At 36.7% G+C, this 21874-nt stretch overlaps 2 protein-coding genes across 5 annotated transcripts; one reads left to right on the top strand and one right to left on the bottom strand.

Annotated features, from left to right (window-relative positions):
• The first annotated feature begins 22 nt into the window (after positions 1–22).
• Positions 23–17227, top strand: CalpC (calpain C). 2 transcript variants are annotated; one of them, XM_070282943.1, is made up of 2 exons: positions 23–39; positions 14793–17227. In XM_070282943.1, the coding sequence occupies exon 2, from the start codon at positions 14824–14826 to the stop codon at positions 16090–16092; it is 1269 nt and encodes a 422-aa protein (XP_070139044.1). In that variant the 5' UTR covers positions 23–39; positions 14793–14823; the 3' UTR covers positions 16093–17227. The 2 variants fall into 2 exon arrangements, with proteins under 2 accessions (XP_070139044.1, XP_017097518.1); XM_017242029.3 differs by lacking the exon at positions 23–39 and adding an exon at positions 13049–14129 and having other exon boundaries at positions 14793–17218.
• A 40-nt stretch (positions 17228–17267) lies between these two features.
• On the bottom strand, positions 17268–21668 carry LOC108125693 (uncharacterized). 3 transcript variants are annotated; one of them, XM_017242004.3, is made up of 4 exons: positions 21379–21467; positions 20910–21255; positions 20534–20849; positions 17268–18117 (listed from the first exon to the last, which is right to left on the bottom strand). In XM_017242004.3, the coding sequence occupies exons 2-4, from the start codon at positions 21239–21241 to the stop codon at positions 17803–17805; spliced, it is 963 nt and encodes a 320-aa protein (XP_017097493.2). In that variant the 5' UTR covers positions 21242–21255; positions 21379–21467; the 3' UTR covers positions 17268–17802. The 3 variants fall into 3 exon arrangements, with proteins under 3 accessions (XP_017097493.2, XP_017097485.2, XP_017097478.2); XM_017241996.3 differs by having other exon boundaries at positions 21370–21461; XM_017241989.3 differs by lacking the exon at positions 21379–21467 and adding an exon at positions 21564–21668 and having other exon boundaries at positions 17269–18117.
• Between the last annotated feature and the right edge of the window lie 206 nt (positions 21669–21874).

The following is a 21874-nucleotide window of genomic DNA, read 5'->3' on the forward strand; positions in this document are numbered from 1 at the left end:
TATAAGATGTCGGGTACCGAAATTTATATACTCTTAAGAGTTAAGTTCGGATTTATATCGCTAACTATATCCCTATGGGAATATAGTTCTTCAAATATACAATGTGTACCAACCTCCTAAATTTAAAAAAACACTAAAGTTAAGGCATTTCCGATCGACCGATATTCTTCGGTTTGGGGGTGAAACCCCTTTTGATTTGGATGATAAATAAAACCTACAACGTAGCTCCTTAAGGTGTCTTAGCCAAACGCGTCATAGCAGAAATTATTAGCCTCCGGTCAGGAGCCGGGCCCCAGAACAGTCATGTGTCAGTCGCCCCTAATAAAAATACATAGATACTTCGAATAAATTATGAGTTAGCGGAGACCAAATCATAAGTTTATACACTACACTACATTGTTACAGTTTTATCCACTATCCATGGACATGGATTTCTAAGTGTTCAAAAGCGAGGACTATTTCTTCCTCTTCGGCAAACGCGGGCTTTACTTGTTGGTCAAGGATTAAACTGCTGATAGGCGGCCAGATATGTTCCATTTTTTGTGACAGGAAGGATTTCTGACAGGGGAAAGATTAATCACCATCTAGTGACCATCGTCGTTCTGCATAGCTATGGCGGACATGCCGACATCGACTCGGCTGTTGATGCTAATGAAGAATATACATATAAACTTTATGAGGTCAAACATAATTTTTTCTGTTACAAACATTCACACTATACTCTTGTACTGCGACTGCTAGTACTTCTATAATATATACACATATAAAACAAGAAAGCCAAGCTAACTTCGGGCGGAGCCGAAGTTGATATACCCTTGCAGTTAAAACCGGATATATATCGCAAACATCGGATATAGTTGGCCGATCCTTATGGGAATAGGAATATATAATCCATATAACAGGCATGCTCCGGTTCTCACTTTCGGTTTTCGTTTTCGTTTTGAAAACGAAAACGAAAAAATTGGTGCTCCCGTTTTCACTTTCACAAGATTTTTTCGAATTCAAAAACGAAAAAATTTGTCTTGCCTAAATGAAAAGTAAATGCCTTTTTCTATATTAAATCGGATCTTATTTGCAAAAGGAAAAAAATAGTTGACTTATTGGTTTATTGTCGTTCTATTAAGACCTCTAGAAGATCAATTAGGCTTGTAGTTATTTTTAAAACGAGTAATTTCTGACCCCACCTCAAATTCGGATATCAAATTTTGCCGTCGGCAACAACAATTTTCGTTTTGGTGAACGAACGATAAGTTTGATACCTTAAGTTATCGCCCAAGCTGCCATAATTTTGATAGAATAAAAAAGCAAGTTAAAAATACTTGTATAATCAAATGGATGGCGATAAATTTGTTGAAATTAGGTAAAATACGTTTTTTAAAAATTAATTAATTTAATTTAATTAGTTATGTGCTAAAAGTGTATAAAAAAAATTGTTGAAAACACCGGAATGAAATGAAAATGAAATCCATTGAAAAGGTGGCATTCCCTTAACTTGGTTTTTCTGGCTTTTCCCCTTAATTCTTTTGGCTACAAAAGACGCAACTGAATATAAAAAAGGCATTTTTTCGCGTTGTTTGCTGCTGACCAAACCTCAAATCACCTGTTTCGGCAGCAAGAGAAATGAGAAATTAAACGTTTCGATAGCAAAACGATAACTAAAAACTTGTGAAAACCGGAGCACCTAAAAACGAAAATCTCGGTTTTGGTCCCAAAACGAAAACAAAAACCGAAAGTGAGAACCGGAGCATGCCTGATAATAATAAATCCTATAATTTATAACAAAACAAAATCTAAAAAAAGTCCCAAACTTCTATCTTCAAAAATACGAAAGTTGATATTTCTACGAAATTCCAAATTCGTTCAGTTATATGGAAGCTATAGGATATAGTCGGCCGATCCTAATGAAATTTGGTAGGTCGGATCACCTGACCAAATATATAATCTGTACCAAGTTCCAGATTTCTATCTTCAAAAACACGAAAGTTGGGTCATTTCCGATCGTTCAGTTATATGGCAGCTATAGGATATAGTCGGCCGATCCTTACGAAATGTGGCATGTCGTATTATTTTGCCAAAAATAGCTCTCATGTCAAATTTGAACTCTAACTCTAAAAACACCAAAGTTATACCATTTCCGATCAATCAGTTATATGGCAGCTATAGGATATAGTCGGCCGATCCGGGCCGTTCCGACTTATATACTGCGTGCAAAGGAAAGAAGGGTGTGTGCAAAGTTTCAAGACGATAGCTTTAAAACTGAGAGACTAGTTTGCGTAGAAACAGACAGACGGACAGACAGACGGACAGACGGACATGCTCATATCAACTCAGGAGGTGATCCTGATCAAGAATATATATACTTTATAGGGTCTGAGATGTCTCCTTCACTGCGTTGCACACTTTTGACCAAAATTATAATACCCTCTGCAAGGGTATAACAACCCAACATATACATACATAAAAGCCCAACGAAGGCTTCGAATTACAGCCCGGGAAGTATTTTAATTCAGTCTTAAGTAGAACTCCGCAGCCGTAGCTCGCGTTTACATTTTATCAAATACCATTTCCGATCGTTCAGTTATATGCCAGCTATAAGATATAGTCGACCGATCGTTATGAAATTTAGTAGGTCGGATTAACTGACCAAAAATATACTCTGTACTCAGTTCCAGCTTTTTAACTTTAAAAACACGAAAATTGGGTCATTTCCAATCGTTCAGTTATGTGGCAGCTATAGGATATAGTTGGCTGATCCATATGAAATTTGGCATGTCGTATTATTCTGCCAAAAATAGCTCTCGTGTAAAATTTGCGTGCAAAGGAAAGAAGAGTGTGTGCAATGTTTCAAGTCGATAGCTTTAAAACTGACAGACTAGTTTGCGTAGAAATAGACAGACAGACGGACAGAATCAAAGGTCAATTCAAAAGGAGGTGATCCTGATCAAAAATATATACACTTTATAGGGTCGGAGATGTCTCCTTGACTGCGTTGCACACTTTTGAACAAAATTATAATACCCTCTGCGACGGTATAAAAACTGTTATTGCATTGTTAAGCATTGATACATTTTTTGATTTTTTTTATTCCATTTGGCGCTTGGAACTCAGCCGACATTAATGCAGCCACTTATATCTCTGGCCACCCCAAGGGCTAGAACTGAGAAAAATTCGTCAGAATTTCTCAGGGATAATGAACAATTGTCTGATATGTCCGCCATGGCATCCCTTCAAATAATGCCACAGGTCCTAGGGAACGAAACCCCCATTAGAGTCACCCAAAAGGGTATTCCACAGTCCGGACCACCGGCACCGACTGCGGATGCTGCAGTTCTCGTACCTGCGACACCAAAATCCTTACAGGTGATTCCTCCATCGAAACATATATTTGTTTCTCGGCTTGCCCCTGATACTTCAGAGATTGATATCTTGGCTTATATCAAAGCCAAAACAAAAGCCGATAGAAAGGTGGAGGACATAACTAAATTTAAATATAATTATACACGGCGTACGTCTTCTTTCGAGTTTCGTGTGCCCGCGCTGATGTTCAAGACGATTTGTTCTCCCAGTTTTTGGCCAGAGAATCTTTTCGTCCAAGAACATCAGCCTAGTTCCGTGAAGAAAAAAGTTAAAAAACCAGTGGGAGTGAGACTTCCCAATATCGGAACCACTGACCAACCCTCCACCTCTTCTTTGGCCACTAACCCAAAAAACTAGTTTCCTCACTAACTCTTACCTATCAGAATACTAGGGGGCTACGTAGCAAACTCCCCAAGCTATATTCTGATAGTTCTTTCTTTGCATCCCATATACATAATAGCATTTACAGAAACTTGGTTAAATCCGGAGATCTTTAGCTCCGAAGTTTTTCCAAGTAAGTACACCACTTTTAGACGGGATCGACCTCAGCGAAGGGGGGGTGGAATCCTCATTTCGGTAGACTTTACTCTTGCTTCTGAAGAGGTGAAATCCCAAGAGTTTGGTGACATAGAATTTATTTGCGTTTAAATCACTATGTCCGTTAAATCTTTATACATTACATGTTCATATATACCTCCTATGTCTGAACCGCCTGCATATTGGCAGCATTTGTCCGCCATTCGATACGTCTTTAATCTTAATACGGATCGTGACCACGAGTTGGTGAGCGACTTCAATATCCCAGAATTAAAGTGGTCCAACGTCGATAACTCACCATCTTTGTCACTTATAACTTACCATGACTTCACCGCGGGCATGTTCCTAGGTCAGATCAACCATGTTTGAAATTCGCAAGGTCGGCTTTTAGACTTATGTTTTGTATCTGATCCTGATGGTACTGCTCTCTCCAGAGCTTTTCCCCTTTCAACCCCAGAGGATCCATATCACCCCATGCTGGAGGTCTCAATCGAACTCCTGGTATCGATCAGATGTCTCCGAGCGTGGTAAATAAGATTCGCTGTTTCCGTAAAGCTGATTTTCAGAAACTTAATAGCCTTATCGATACATTCTGATATTCTGGCGTTCACTGATCTTAATGTCACTTTAGAAAAATTTTATTTTTCTTTAAATACATTTTTTGACTCATGTGTGCCTTGGAAACATCCGTCCGCTTCAACAAATCCTCCTTGGTTTGCAAGGTGCCTCACTAACCTAAAAAATAAAAAAAATAAGCTTTTACTTAAATATAAAAAACCTGCAGTAGTGTTGATTTGTGCATAACGCTGAATGTTATAGGAATTATATTAACTGCTGCCGGATACAATTTACTCAGGATCCAAAGCAGTTTTATAATTTTGTAAACACTAAGCGTAAACACGTATCTTTTTCACCCCTGCTTACGTTTGAAAATTTCTCTGCGACCTCTGATCAGGCCATTGCCGATCTATTCGCAGAATTTTTTCAAACAACTTACTCTCCGCCTAATTTGACAGATCAGCCTTACGCATATAACATTCAAGCAGCAAATATTATTTTCTGTCCGTTTTTTTCTGAGAACAACTTATTATCTGGTCTTTTAAGGGTAAAACCCATTTATTCGCCAGGCCCCGACGGAGTACCAGGCTGTTTGCTAAAATACTGCGCCAGGGCTTTGTGCAAACCTTTTCAAAGACTTTTCAACTTATCTTTGGAAACCTCAATTTTTCCCCTGAAGTGGAAGGAATCATTCATAATTCCCCTACATAAAAAAGGGAAAAAGTCTGAAGCTGCCAACTACAGAGGCATCTCTAAGTTGTCGGCAATTCCAAAGTTATTTGAAAAATTAATTACCCTTCACTTGCAAAACCTATGCTCTTCGATCATCTCTCCCTGTCAGCATGGCTTTATTAAGCGTCGCTCCACCACCACAAATTTACTGGAGTTGACATCCTTTGTCATAGATGGCTTTTGTAAGGGATATCAAACCGATGAACCGGTAATTTACACAGACTTCAGACTCAACTCTTGTTGAGTAAACTGAATATGCTGGGTTTTCCTATAGACCTCTTAACGTGGATCTCCAGCTATTTAGATGGAAGGACACAAAGAGTCTTATTTAAAAACATACAGTCCCGTCTGGTCCGTGCTACATCTGGCGTCCCTCAAGGAAGTCATCTTGGCCCGCTATTATTCACGCTTTTTATAAATGACTTGCCCCCTGCTTTAACGAACTCTCTAGTTCTTATGTATCTGCTGTAAAGCTTTGTCTTCAGTACAAATCCATCTCTGCCCAATGCAGTCTCCAGTATGACCTTGATAACTTTCAAGAATGGTGTTTAGTTAATGATTTAATACTTAATGGATCAAAATGCAAGCATATGTCTTTTTATCGTTCTTGCCCTCTGCAAGCTACGAATTCCATTAATGGGATTGCCTTAGAAAAATTAACCCAGGTTAATGATCTCCTATTAGACATAAAACATAAATTTGCCGACCATATTTCCTTAATGGTTAATAAGGCTAAAGGAGTCCGTGGTTTTATTAAAAGGTGGTCAAAAGAATTTAATGACCCCTATATAACCAAAAAATTATTCATTTTTTTGGTCCGTCCTATACTGGAGTACGGTTCATGTGTCTGGAGTCCCCAATATGGAGTACATCAGGACCGCATAGAATCCGTACAAAAGAATTTCCTAACTTTTTCACTTAGAAATCTAAACTGGGATGCAAATCTTCACCTTCCATCTTATAATAGTAGACTCTTACTCATAAACTTACCTAGCTTAACAAATCGTAGGACAATGCTCGGTGTAGTCTTTCTGCATAACCTTATTAACGGGGATGTAGATAGCCAGCATTTACTAAAACGCTTAAAATTTAACATTCCTAATAGAAGGACTCGAAACTTTAGTCCTCTGTTCCTTAGCCGTTGTAGTTCGACATATGCACTACATGACCCTTTTAGGGTATTATGTTCGAACTACAATGGTCTCTACTCTATAACATCTCTTTCCTGTCCCTCAAATTTAAAATATAGAATTTTAAATTTCCTTACTAACTCCTCCTAGCTTAATAAATTACAAATAGCTTATTCTAGCAAATATATTCTAACAAATCGTTTCTTGAGCGCCCCTCGGTCGTCCGGGCCTCTAAGCTTTATGATGAATACAGGAATGCTAGCTGATGCTCTTATTGATGCACAAGCCATTTCCAAATTCTGAAAGACCGAAAAAAAAAAAAAAAAACAAGAAAGGAAAGCTAACTTCGGGCGGAGCCGAAGTTTATATACCCTTGCAGCTAAAACCGGATATATATCGCAAACATCGGATATAGTTGGCCGATCCTTATGAAATTTGGTAGGATGGATCAAAATATAATCTGTACCAAGTTCCAGCTCTCTATCTTCAAAAACACAAAAGTTGGGTCATTTCCGATCGTTCAGTTATATGGCAGCTATAGGATATAGTCGGCCGATCCTAATGAAATTTGGTAGGTTGGATCAACTAACCAAAAATAGAGTCTGTACTAAATTCCAGCTTTCTATCTTCAAAAACACGAAAGTTGGGTCATTTCCGATCGTTGAGTTATATGGCAGCTATAAGATATAGTCGGCCGATCCTTATGAAATTTGGCATGTCGTATTATTTTGCCAAAAATAGCTCTCATGTCATATTTGAACTCTCTAACTTTAAAAACACCAAAGTTATACCATTTCCGATCAATCAGTTATATGGCAGCTATAGGATATAGTCGGCCGATCCCGGCCGTTCCGACTTATATACTGCGTGCAAAGGAAAGAAGGGTGTGTGCAAAGTTTCAAGACGATAGCTTTAAAACTGAGAGACTAGTTTGCGTAGAAACAGACAGACGGACAGACGGACAGACGGACATGCTCATATCAACTCAGGAGGTGATCCTGATCAAGAATATATATACTTTATAGGGTCGGAGATGTCTCCTTCACTGCGTTGCACACTTTTGGACAAAATTATAATACCCTCTGCAAGGGTATAAAAAAGGTAATGAACATTTGAACAGGTTTCTTTCGAACTTAAAGTTTTTCCTTGGCAAGAAGTATTTTAGGTTACATTTTTAATTTGTTAGTTATTTTTAACTAGTTATCTCTAATCTAGTAAATGATAGCTTATAACTTTGAAAAGACAGCACCTTTCGTTTCTTCTTTAATGTTTAACAGACATCAAATACCTTTTTATACCCTTGCAGAGGGTATTATAATTTTGTCCAAAAGTGTGCAACGCAGTGAAGGAGACATCTCCGACCCTATAAAGTATATATATTCTTGATCAGGATCACCTCCTGAGTTGATATGAGCATGTCCGTCTGTCTGTCCGTTTCTACGCGAACTAGTCTCTCAGTTTTGAAGCTATCGTCTTGAAACTTTGCACACACCCTACTTTCCTTTGCACGCAGTATATAAGTCGGAACGGCCGGGATCGGCCGACTATATCCTATAGCTGCCATATAACTGATTGATCGGAAATGGTATAACTTTGGTGTTTTTAGAGTTAGAGAGTTCAAATTTGACACGAGAGCTATTTTTGGCAAAACATTACGACATGCCAAATTTCATAAGGATCGGCCGACTATATCTTATAGCTGCCATATAACTGAACGATCGCAAATGACCCAACTTTCGTGTTTTTGAAGATAGAAAGCTGAAACTTAATACAGATTCTATTTTTGGCCAGTTGATCCAACCTACCAAATTTCACCTACCTACCATATAACTGAACGATCGGAAATGGTACTTGGTAGAAATATCAACTTTCTTATTTTTGAAGATAGAAGTTTGGGACTTTTTTTAGATTTTTTATTTTAGTTAATTAGTTTTATTATGATGTAATCATAAGGATCGGCCAACTATATCCGATGTTTGCGATATATATCCGGTTTTAACTGCAAGGGTATATAAACTTCGGCTCCGCCCGAAGTTAGCTTTCCTTTCTTGTTTTTTTCTAAGATAAAATAATCTCTTGAGACATGTTTGCGCCCCCAGGAAAACTTTGTGCTAAAAGAAAAAAAAATTTTAATCAAAAAAGGAGCAAAGGAGCGTGATAACCAGACTGAAGGGCATTAACTCCATTCTGGTCGGAAGTGTTCCGGAGGATCATGCGGGACCGGCCAGTATGCCCAAGCCAGTGCACTGTTGCGCTCTCAAGATTTAATTGACTTTTTTCGGTAAAAGCGTTACGCCTCGCTTTATTCAGTATTAATGAGGCAACATTATGTATCAACATAATGTATCAACACATTATGTATTATGCATATGTGTCAACGTTAAACTAATGAAAAACGACGAAAATTTTAAAATCGTTTTTAAACCGTGGTCGGCCGGGCCCTATTCCAGGGGCCAAGGGATTTTTCTTTTACCGAGCTCTGCGGTACACACCCAGTATAAACGTATGAAGAGTCATGCTCACAGCCTACTTTCTGCTATTCGTTACTAATAGTACTAATGCTTTAAAATTATATATTTTTAATTATATTCCTTGGGTCGCGAACGTACGTACGCAATTAGTGCCAAAAAATTAAAGAAAAAAACATTTTCTGATACCTTTTTTATTTGTTTCCGATAGCATTTGGTGAGTTATTTTCATAGTGTAAATTATGATTCTAATGGATTTTTCATTTTCATAATATTGGCAAAAAACATGAGTCCGCGAACGTACGCGAAATGAACGTCGGTTTTGGCTTGCTATAGCAAAATCAAAAAATCTGCGAATTGGAATGGAATATTTTAATGCAATAACTTTACTTTTGAAATAGAGGCATGTAGCTTTCTATCGAGTCTATTTTTAATTAAATATCTCCATTGGTTTTTTTTTTATTAATTTAAGTACGGGTCGCGAACGTACGATTTTTCCATATATCATTTTTGTTTTTTTTTTACCTCTTTGTTTTTTTAAATAAATTTATATTTTCTTGAAAAAAAATAATGTTTTACCAATTTTTTTTTGTGATTTTTAATTTTAGCCTAATTTAATTTCAATTGTCACTTCTTTTATCCGTATAAAAATGTTTATAAGCTTGTTAAACAAAAAAATAATTTTTTTTAATAATATTATTTTTTATACGTACATATGTACATACGTCATATGTACATACGGTAGCGAACGTACGCCACTTTAAAATTCAATATAACAAAATTTTCTTGAAAAAGTCTGAATTTTTTTTCATATTTCAATAGTTTACACTAAAATGACATAACACATGAAGTTTCATCCACCTGATTACACTTAATGCGAATCAATTACAATAAAATTATGTTTTGGGTCGCGAACGTACGATTAGAACATATGTAGATAAGAATCAAAATACAAATTAAGAGGTAATTGAACATTTTTTCGCTCTCTTTGAATTTTTCTCGTCTTATTAGATTGTTATTAAGAGATTTAGTACAAAAAGAGAAACACATCATATGTTTTCCTTGAGAAATAAATAAACATAAAAATGTCTTTAAATGTAAAAAAAAGGTGAAAATTACATATTTTGACTTTTTGTGCTTTTTAAAAAAAAAAAAAGCTGGGATATGCTATGAATCCAAAAGATTATGATAAATGGATATTTATTTATCAAATTACAAAAAAAGAATCGAGGAATATGGACATTTATTTTTTCGGTCCTGGTTGACGATCTCCGGAATAGCCCATATGTATTGAGTGCCGACCACTGGTTTAAAATAACGCGTTTAGAAATTTTTTGGCGAAACGGGTTTTTCATAAATATGTTTCATAAATCAAGGTTTTTAGGGTGCTATGAATATTTCAAACATGTCACTTGAAAAATTCCTCGCCTACTCCCGCCCCCAAAACAGAAATCTGGTTGTAGCCCCAGTTCGTTAATGTAATGTAAAAATGTTTTTGGAAAATGTTTTGAAGACAAAATCTAATGATGGCCAATCTACACCAACAAATCAAAGATCAACCAAATCGGATAATTTTTAGAAGAGTAAAAGACTTTTTAGTCTGTTTCCCTACCGAATTGGTAGTGTGGCCGTAGGCTTGTTGTTTTGTCCAAGCGTAAAGGATGCAACAAAAATGTGTTCCTGAAAATCCATAACAATAAAGCATAGTACTGAGTTGACGAAAATCCGCTGCCCAACGAGTGACAGCTGTCAAACTGCATATAAAAAAACGGTGTAAAAAAGGAAAGAAGAAGAAATTTTTGCCTTCTAGATTTTGCGGGTACTGAGTTGACGAAAATTTTTGTTATCGATTTTAATCGTGTTGCCGGATCAAAAAAAATAAACAGCTGCTCTCGGGGAGTTAAAAGAAATATTTGAATTTATTTTTATAGGTGTGACATGGAGGGTCAATTGACCAAACAAAAAAATAGTCGGCCCGAAAAATTTATGGCGCGCGAGGATAAGTTGAAATTAATTAGTGCGATCAAGACGAAGCCCATAATATGGGCTTTGACCCACAAGGGGCATTTTAATTCCATAAAATTTGAAATGATTTTTGATTGATTTTGATTTTGACCCAGTTTTCTTTTTCTTAATCAGCTCCTTAACGGCGAGATACATCAACAAAACACAAACATCCAATTAATTTGAATTAATTTTTGCTTATTGGTTTTTTGTTTACAAACAACAGCTGTTCAGTATTACCATATTTCTTAATTTTTTTGGTCACACTAGCTCGGTAGCTGAATAAAGTGCGATATCGTTATCGGATTTTCAACAGCGGATTTTCGTCAACTCAGTACTATGCTTAACCTTTTAAGGCAGTGGTGGGCAAACTCTCATTTTACATGCCGCAGCGCTGCCGGAACACTGTCAGTATATTTTCAGTACACTGTCAGCACCCTCAAATTTTTTTAGAAGCTCTCTCATTTGCTCCCATTTTTCCTCATTGGACAGGGGAAAATTAAAAATAAAATTAACAAAAAAATAAATTTTTCGACTGAGAAAAATTTTCTCAAAATTTGGTTAGAACAAGTTTTCTCCATATAAAATATAGATTGTTTAAGAACTGCTGCTAGAAAAGCTTTCTCTAAAAAACATACACTATTTTAGTGCCCATTCCAACTTTTGAATTAACGAAAAATTAAATAAAAAACTACGTTTTTTTCGCTCATGTTCGCATGTTTGCGTTTTGCCCACCACTGTTTTAAGGTTCGTTTAAGTGCGGGTAAAAGAGATGGGTACCGTGTATAACATAGTCGTGAAACTCGACTATAGCTGTCCGTTCTGTTATACCCTTGTCTGTCTGTTAATCCCTTGCAGAGAGTATTGTAATTTTGGTCAAAAGTGTGCAACGCAGTGAAGGAGACATCTCCGACCCCATAAAGTATATATATTCTTGATCAGGATCACCTCATGAGTTGAAGTGAGCATGTCCGACTATCTGTCAGTTTCTACGCGAACTAGTTTCTCAGTTTTAAAGCTAGTCTTTTTTCCTTTTCACGCAGTATATAAGTCGGAACGGCCGGGATCGGCCGACTATATCCTATAGCTGCCATATAACTTATTGATCGGAAACGCTATAACTTTGGTGTTTTTAAAGTTAGAGAGTTCAGATTTTGTACGAGTGCTATTTTTGGCTGACTATAACCTATAGCTGCCATATACATAACTGAACAATCGGAAATGAGCCAACTTTCGTGTTTTTGAAGATTGAAAGCTTGAACTTCGTACAGATTCTATTTTTGGTCAGTTTATCCCACCAACCAAATTTCATATCAATCGGCCGATTATATCTTATAGCTGTCATATAACTGAACGATCGCAAATGGTATTTGGTAAAAATACCAATTTTGGTGTTCTTGAAGCTTGGGACTTTTTTTTAGATTTTTCATTGTAATAAATTGGCAGTATTATGATATTCTCAGAAGGATCGACCAACTATATGCTATTTTTTCGATATATATTCTGCTTTAACTACATATATCAATATCCCTTCTTGTTTTTTTTTTTTTTTTTTTTTTTTTGTAGCACTGTTTTATTATTACAATTAACAAACTTTAAGGTAATTTTCTCTGCTACAAATTTTTAATTTTAATTTTTTAATTTATTTATTATTAAACATGATCTGTTATTTTAAATTATTATAATTAAAAGTAAGGCTAAATTATGCTAGCAGACCCTTAATAATCAATTAATAACAAATGGGAAAATGGGTTGCAATTCTTACAAAGAATACGAAGAGGATCTAAAAATTAGATCGGAAGGACCTAGGATTGGAATCCACATGACCAAGAATTGCAACTCGAGAATATATGAATAGATGTTTAATTATTTTTGAGCTTATGACCGTTCTTATTGTTTTAAACAAAAAAAACACTCACATTTTTAAAAAATTTTGTAATGATAGATACAGGATCTATTTTTTTACTGGCTTAAGTTTTAGCCCCTAGTCCAGAACGATATGAAAATAAAATGTTTTTATTTAATGATAAAGTCCCACTTCTCTCCAGACGATTTTTTGATGTTTTAATGGAAAATAAATTTATTAATGAATTTAAGTCAAACGTATTATGCAAATGGCTATTAAATAAATTCCGATATAAAAATGGTAGTTACATAAAGTATTACAATTAACACTCATGCCACCCTAATGTATGTATGTACATACATACATGCATAGGCTTAGACGGCTGTCGGCTTTGTCGGCCGTTTCTTAGACCGTATTCGGTCCCTTGTAAGATATGTAACATACATACAAATGTATTTCAATGAGTTGGAAACCAAGAGAAGTTTATCAACTACCTGGAACCAGTCGGTATTTGAGCCAGTGTTTCGTCTCAATTATATCGTTCACGTAAATGAACCGAACCGGTTCGTGGACAACCTTAGATTGTTTTTTCAGAGCTAGGCTCAGTTCAGCTCGTCGCAGATCAACTAGTTGGTAGTGTGTATTTATGCAGGTTATTAACTTTCACTTTGCTTACAACAAGCTGCGAGCCAGCCTACGCGTAAAACACAATTTAATCGGTGCTGCCGTGGATGAAATTTAAATATTAGAATCGGGACCAACGGAAAGAATGTAAGCAGTTTCGACAATGGCGTCAATGGGATCCAAATACGAGCGTATATTAGGCGACTGTCAGGCGAAGAACATACTATGGGAGGACCCCGATTTCCCCGCCTTGCAATCCTCCGTTTTTTATTACCAGACACCTCCATTTACTTTTCAATGGAAGCGGATCGCAGAGCTAAACCACACTCAGGCGGTCTTCCTTAGCGAGGGTGCCGAGTTTGACGTGGTGCCCGGGAAAATGGGAGACCGCTGGCTAGTCTCATGCTTGGGCGTGCTATGTTCGCTAAGGAATCTGTTCTACCGCGTCGTGCCCGCTGATCAAACTCTTGCTAAGGCACATGGCGTCTTTCGCTTTCGGCTATGGTGGTGCGGCGAATGGATCGAGGTGCTTGTTGATGATCGCCTGCCCACAATCAACGGTCGCCTGGCGTTTATGCAGCCACAGGGCTCTCAATGTTTTTGGGCTGCGCTTCTAGAGAAGGCTATCGCCAAGCTTCACGGCTCTTATGAAGCCCTTAAGTATGGTACGCGGTCCGACGGACTTACCGACTTACTCGGAGGTGTAGTGCGCTGCATGCCAATCGTTAAGGACACCATTCGACCACAGACACTTAAGGATCAATTAGCCACAACCTGCATAGTCACCTGCCTGGCGACTAAAAACGTTTCGGTTCAGAAAAAAAACGTAGCGGAACGACTTCCCAATGGGATCCTGTTAAACATCAATTATAGGTATCAAATCTTTAAGTATCGTTACATACACTTTATTTCAATAATTCAGATTCACTGTACAATTTTCGGAATGGCCCAGAGTATCAGAATAACAGGCTATTTCGAGATATATGTATTTGAAAATATCAAGCAAATTTAAAATGTTTGCAAACTAAAGACACGCTGGGCACCAAATGCTGGGCATATTAACTCAAACATATCGTGATTTAGTTTTGTAATAAGCAGATTTTGGATATATACATATCGGCCCTTATATAAAAAAAATGGTTATGTGTCAATCGCAGTGCACAATTTCTATCGTCATCCCATTCTTTTTTACAGAAACAAGTCGCTCAGCTCAGCTGATTTGTAAATCGCGAAAAAAACATTTAAAAACAAACTTTTAGTTTTATTTTTCACAAATTTTTTGTGATTTTTACCTTCATTTATTTTATTATTTGCCAATTATTATTTATAGTTCTTGTCAATAGTGGACGTAGATTTGTTTCAAGCTTTCTCAGTGGTTTAATGGAATGATTGAGTTTGATATAAATTATTTAGTTGGCACCAAAAGTTTTAGAATCATATAATTTAACGATACAATATGGTGTCTTTGATCCCAAATATTAAATTGGAATAAGATAATAATTTGAAAGTTAAAATGAGTTTCACTGTTTTTTTCAGGCTTTCCGGTTTAGATAAAGTAGAGACCCTCATGGGCGACTCCGTGCAGTTAATAAGCTTGAGGGATACATTTTCAACCAAACCCTTCGGGGAAAAAACGAATTTCCTCGGTGATTGGTCGCCACTCTCAAAGATGTGGGAACGTGTTTCACAAGCGGAGCAAGAACGTTTGATCACTCACCTGGGCCCAGGCGAATTTTGGATATCATTTTGCGAATTTGTACAGATCTTCACCAACTTGGAAGTAGTCTACCTCGACTCGGACACGGCCAACGACGAGGAGGTGCTGAAAAATCGCCCTTTTCATTGGAAAATTAAAATGTACCAAGGCCAATGGAAACGCGGAGTGACGGCTGGAGGTTGTCGAAACCACGAATCGTTTCACATAAACCCCCAGCTATTAATTTCTATACAGGATCGGCAAGATGTCGTAATCGCCCTCAACCAGCACACAGCTGTAGAGCCAAAAGTGATTGGATTCACAATGTACACATGGGACCGTGACTACGGTTTCAATGAGTGCTTACCGAAGGACTTTTTTAAAAGTCACGTGAGCCTTCTTAATTCGGATTACGGAAACACACGACACGTAAGCTATCACACGCAGCTGGAAGTGGGTCACTACGTACTTATTCCTACTACTTACGAGCCAGGTGAGGAAGCACATTTTACGGTGCGGATCCTGGGTACAGAATCCTTAAGGCTTTCCTGCCTTGAAACAGAGACCATGATACTGCTTGACCCATTTCCCGCTCTCAAGACTGAGGAAAGCGGTAGTAAGGAAAAGAACGTATGCCAGTACGAGCCCATTTACATGCAGATAGCTGATGAAAACAAGACTATCAACTGTTTCGAGCTTCATGAGCTTCTTGAAGCCTGCCTTCCCAATGACTACATAAAGGGTTGTGCCAACATTGACATATGTCGTCAGGTGATTGCGCTTCAAGATAAGTCTGGCAGTGGGCGCATTACCTTTCTGCAGTTTAAGACCTTTATGGTGAATCTTAAGTCCTGGCAGGGCGTTTTCAAGATGTACACCAAAGAAAAAGCTGGAATTTTGCGGGGCGAACGCTTACGCGACGCCCTCTGCGACATTGGTTTTCAGCTCAGCACCGACATTATGAACTGCCTCATACAGCGCTACATTCGCAAAGATGGTACACTGCGCCTAAGCGACTTTGTGTCGGCCGTCATTCATCTGACCACTGCTTTCAACCAATTCAACTTAAAGAACTACAGCCAAGTTAATGTGATCGAAGTTCACCTAAACGACTGGATTAAAAGCATCTTAAGTTCTTAAACGCGCAAATATCACCTAATCAGTGTGTTCCTAATCTATTGGCAGTTTCAATATTCTCAGGTGCTCAGATTAAATTTGAAATATTTATATAATTCATTGGATTTTTAATTGAGAATTTTTTAAAATTAAAATAATTATTTTTTTAATATTTTATCTCAATGTGGTAGAGCATTGCTCATTAAGATTAGCCGAGTATTTCCACTGGTTTCCAAAAATCTTAAAAGAATTATACCAAAAAATTTTTCAGATGTTTATACAATTTAAAACAAAAAGAAAAGCTAAAACCGGATAAAACCGGATATATATCGCACACATGAGATATAGTTGGGATCCTTATGAAAATAACATAATATAACTAGTTTATTACAATACAAAATCTAAAAAAAAAGTCCCAAGCTTTTATCTTCAAAAGTAACAAAGTTGATATTTTTACCAATTACCAACTTACCAACCAATATCAACTCAGGAGGTGATCCTGATCAAGAATATATATACTTTATAGGGTCGGAGATGTCTCTTTGTCTTCCTTAATACCCTCTGCAAGGGCATAAAAACTAATATTTGAAAGATAGCTCTGGACTAATGCGATTCAAGATATATTTTCGCGGCTTTAATATATCGCGGCTTCTGTGATAAAATAATTAATCACAGATGGGCGCAAAGATGGATATATTAGCTTGGATGGGAATTCTGACCAAGAATGTATATTATCTTTGTATGTAAATATTTATTCTTTACACAAATATTCTTTCAGAACGAAATTAGAGTAGGGGCTAGCCCCTATTAGATAGAGAGTAGCCCTATAGCCCTAGAGTAGCCCTATTAGATCTATTAATTAGAGTAGCCCCTGCAGGGCTATATTGAAACGTTAATTCTTGAAATTCAATATTTATTTTAAAAATTAAGGCTTTCATTCCAAAAAAAACATAAAGTTATCCTAGCCTATTCACCTGCATACAACATTCCTGACCACAAAAGGCATTACACTCCAGGAAACGTTCAAAAAATAATACTTACGAGGACATATAGGGCATATATAGTATGATACTTCCGAGATTTCTAAATTACATCAGTAAAACAAATCTAATAAACTTAAAAAAAAATTTTGTTCGCTTTTCAATTTTTGCACTCTTTATTGAAAATTTGATAAAAACAAAAAATAAATGGATTTTTATTATATATTAGTATTTTTAAAAAGTAAGTTTTATTAAATATTTCAGTTTCAAAATCATAGACTTTGATCGAACTGAGCTATTAGTTTATACGCATAGTTTCAATATTTATGTTTTATGTATGTATGTATATGTACGAGTGTACATACTGCTTATGACGGCGCGAGTATTATGCGTAAATATAGTACACTATCTGACTTTATCTTAATAAGCTTAATTAAATCTTAGCTTAACTGTGCGTATGCGTCCTTCGCAGGATTTGGATTATATAAAATCTTTTCTATTCTATCGTGCAGTAAAGGCGAAACTGAGATATTTAAACAAGGGAATTTCCACAAGGTTCTTTGGTTCCTTGTCAGAGCTACACCAGACTCAAAACATACAAAGCATTAAAATAATAAAAATATCAGTAAATTGGAACAGTAAATTTTTGTTATGTATAGACGGACTGGACCACTACTGACCCAGACTGCCTTTTAATTTAAAATACTTAGTCCTTAGTAGTTCTTAGTAGTCTTTGGCTGATCCGTACTGCTCCTTACATCGATGTTCCGTTGTGTGAGGATGCGTCACTGATCCGGCGGCAGAGCGTTGTCTTGCGGCTCGTGGTTAGTGTACTTGATTCAGGGCCGGATTTTGAGCCGCTGTTGAATTTCGAGGGGGAGTTGTACTGCGATTCGACGCTGGACGAGGTCTCGTTTTTAGGGTCCAGAACACGCATTGGAGAACACTTTAGAGATCCTGTAACATCGTGAGGCTCTTGGTATCCAGAGTCCATGTCGTCGTGATATGATTCCATTAAGGGCGTGGGGTCTTCATAGTCATAATCAACGAAGCCATTATTGTCAAAAGACTAGAGAACATAATCATAATGTTAAAATACAGAGTGTACATTTTTCATACATGTATATCAGTGGTCGGCACGGCCCAATCCCAAGGGCATAGGAAATTTCTCTGCCCGAGCTCTGCCTCACACACACAATATAAATGTGTGAAACGTCATGCTCACAGCCTTCTTTCTGCAATTGTTACTAACCCTAATGCGTTAAAATCATATCAATGCATTGGGGTGCCGACCACTGATGTATATACATATATTACAGGAACCATTAGAATTTATAAAAAGGCATAGCTTGCTGATCTTACGAAAACAGGTTAAATAGTTTATATGCAGGGCAGCTATGACTTAAAAAAATGTGATGTAAGTAATTTAATGTATCTTGTGTCGGATGTTAAATCCGACAGCCGTCTACACCTAACCTAACATAATTTAATTAAAACAAGAAAGGAAAGCTAACTTCGGGCGGAGCCAAAGTTATAATACCCTTGCAGTTAAACACGGATATATATCGCAAAAATCGAATATAGTTTGCTGATCCTTATGAAATTTGGTATGTCGTATTATTTTGCGAAAAATCAAATATCAATCAAAAATAAAAACACTAAAGTTATAGCATTTCCGATCCATCAGTTATATGCCAGCTATAGGATATAGTCAGCCGATCTTGTTCGTTCCGCACTGGGTACAAAGAAAAGAAGGGTGTGTGCAAATTTTCAAGTCGATAGCTTTAAAACTGAGAGACTAGTTTGCGTAGAAAATAGTTTTGAAGTGCAAACAACATTTTCTTTTTTTTATTCCCGGTACTCGAAGTTTACAGATGTATATTGTAGTCGTGTGAATGTATGAAACATGGAGAAGGAATCATCTCCGACCCCATAAAGTATATATATTCTTGATTAGCATCAATAGCCATGTCCGTCTGTCTGTCCGTCCATATGAACGCGTGGATCTGTGAGACTATAAGAGATAAAGATATAGGATTTGGCATGGAGACCCCTACAATACCCACGCAGTTTAACTTTGATTTTAAATGTTTTCCCCCACAAATCACAAAAATAGATTATCACAAATAAAAAATTGAGCTATGCGCGCCAGTGCAATTTTTTTGAAAAATGTTTTGATGCCAAACTGTTCTAATGGCCAATTTACACCCACAAATCAAAATTTAGACGAAGCGGATAATTTTTAGAGATATTTTTTAAAGAAGTTATATAATTTTTAGAGAAGTTATAGACTTTGTTATTCTGCTTCCCTGCTGAATCGGACGTAGGGGGGCTGAAGTTTCTGTTTCTATGCAACAATTTTTTTTCTGAGAATCCAAGGTTTAACTTTAAAAGTTAGTTAAATTGTGGGCGGAAAAGATGAGTACCTGGTAAAATATAAAGAAGAAAATAAAGATACTCGGCTTTAGAAGTCCGGTATTGTTTTATATATGTTGGTATGTTTGCACCAAATACTTTATTCTGGGTCACAAAAGAAGAAAATGGGGAAAATAATAAAAACATTTTATATTTAAGGGGTTTAAGTAACATTAATATTTAAGTAACATTTAACTTATTGTCAGTGTTACGCTGAATTCGCGGCCAATCACATCGATTTATTGTACTTGCTTTGTAGGCAAAGGAAAAGCTGTTGTTGTTGGTTAAAATTGGCTGTAGGTAAAAAGTACGTTCCCGACATCCCGACCTTCCGAACCGAAACTTAATTCAATTTGAAAAAAAACCATTGAAGATATTTTCTTATTTAAACACTCTATTTTACATTAAACTCAAATCAACTTCTATTTTGCGTACGTTCTGAACCGTAAGTTTTGTTTGATTATTATGAAAACTATGTAAAACTCAATAAACTATATTATTTGCATTAAGCTTAGAGCTAATAATTAGTTTCAGAAAATAATAAATGTATGCAGTTTCGAGTCTATTGCTTCAAAACTGAGAGGCCAGTTCGCGTAGAAACAGACAGATGGACGTGCTTATGTCAACTGATCGTAAGGAGGTCATTCTGATCAATAATGTATATACTTTATAGAGTCGGAGATGTGTCCTTCACTTCTACACTTTTGACCAAAACTATAAAACTCTCTGAAAGGGTATAAAATCAGTAATTTTCCAGTGCAAGTGAATATAAGTTTCGAGCCCTCTGAAGTATTGTTTATTGGATTCCTATGCTTTCTTTTCGATTTTTTATTGTTTTATGGTTAATTGGAATAATTTCAGTAAATTGTATGACAGGTTTTTTGAAGACAAGCATTGTAAATGTTTGTATAAATATTAGACTTTTAAATGTAATGGAGCCTATCTGCAGCCTTTTTAGGGTCCTATTTTTATATCCTCATTTATTTTATTTTTGTACTATAATGTAATTTTTAAGTTTTTTATATAACATATACTTACATACCCTTTATGTAGGTACGTAAACCTCTTACCTTCACAAAAGACTGGGAGTGCTTGGCATATCCGCGAAAAACTTGGTGCTGAGATTTTCCACGATAATCAACAGATTCGTAGTGCCCGCCGTCCTGCGAGTTTTCAATGATAAAGTGCCGGGTGCCATGAGGAGTTAGAGTGGCCCACAGCAGGCGACTGTCGTTGACCAGCTGACTCTGGAGTAGATCCCTACTGTTAGCCGTGGCACAGGGATACAAAATGCCGCCGGAAGTGAAGGCATTTGACTTGGCGGCTTCACCAAGAGCATTGATAGTAGTCTGCTTAATGTTGGCGTCATGATAGGAGAAGAAATACCTTTAATTAAAAAGATATTTTTAAATAGGGTTTAGATAACTTTGTTATAGATCAAATTACTCCCTGCAGCGAATCACTATAAGAGCCAAGAAACATCCCAGCACGAAAATTCCAACACAGAATGAGATGAAGAGCCAAAGGTTCTCGAGACTTTTAGAGTCGTTTCGCACCAGTTCCATTATTGCATTGCCACTCTCGTTTCGGTTGTGCGCCTGTCTACACATAAATGTGGCGAAACATGGCTGAGACTCATTTAAGGAAATCAAAGCGTCTACTGTCGCAGGTTTTGAAATGAGAAACAGTGGCAGCGGTGGCGGCGGCATCGATAGAATGAAGTCGGGTGGCGGACCAGCCAGCTGGTCACAGCGACCTATGCAGTTTCCGTAAAACATGTTCCTTTTTTTAACTACAAACAGAAACAACAAAACAAAAAAACGTATTATAAAATAAAAATTGTCCTCAAAATCCTAAATATCTGCTTCAGAGGGCATGAATTAGTCTGTATAAATCATATACTGACTTTAATTACTTGGTCAAACAATTTACTGGTTCCCAATTTTTTCACAAAATGTATTAACTCTCCGGTTACACCCACAAGTATGTATGTATGTCTATGCAATCACAAGTTTGTGTGCTAAGGATTGCGATTCGCCAATAATTAAAACACTGCATTTATAATCGAAACAAAGGGTCAGAAAAAAAAAATTTGCACACCTTAAATTTCTTTTCTTGTCCCAACGAACTTCTTTTCTGTACTGAGGAAAAACTATCTACAATACGTGGTTTCGTTACCAATGCGCGCGCATCAGCTCGAAAAGTATAACTTTCCAGACGTGATTCCTCCTGTTATTTTGGTCAACTAATGTGTGAAAACCTATCTACAAACTACGTTTTATCGAGGTATTTGGTATAATGTAAATTTTGAAAAATGTCTCAAGTATCTGCGTTATCAATAAAGTTATTGCATTTTCGATGAATCAGTTATAAGACAAATATAGGGTATAGTAAGTTGATACCGGCTGTTC

This window comes from Drosophila bipectinata, chromosome XR (assembly GCF_030179905.1).
Source record: "Drosophila bipectinata strain 14024-0381.07 chromosome XR, DbipHiC1v2, whole genome shotgun sequence".
NCBI classification, from domain to species: domain Eukaryota; kingdom Metazoa; phylum Arthropoda; class Insecta; order Diptera; family Drosophilidae; genus Drosophila; species Drosophila bipectinata.

Excerpts from the sequence above, each read along its gene's own strand:
- LOC108125693 (XM_017242004.3), bottom strand. The coding sequence starts at position 21,241 with ATGTTTTACGGAAACTGCATAGGTCGCTGTGACCAGCTGGCTGGTCCG. Across the intron at positions 20,850-20,909 it reads ATAGTGATTCGCTGCAGGGA|GTATTTCTTCTCCTATCATG; the intron begins GTAATTTGATCT and ends TTTTAATTAAAG. Across the intron at positions 18,118-20,533 it reads ACTCCCAGTCTTTTGTGAAG|TCTTTTGACAATAATGGCTT; the intron begins GTAAGAGGTTTA and ends TATGTTCTCTAG.
- CalpC (XM_017242029.3), top strand. The coding sequence starts at position 13,420 with ATGGCGTCAATGGGATCCAAATACGAGCGTATATTAGGCGACTGTCAG. Across the intron at positions 14,130-14,792 it reads CTGTTAAACATCAATTATAG|GCTTTCCGGTTTAGATAAAG; the intron begins GTATCAAATCTT and ends TGTTTTTTTCAG.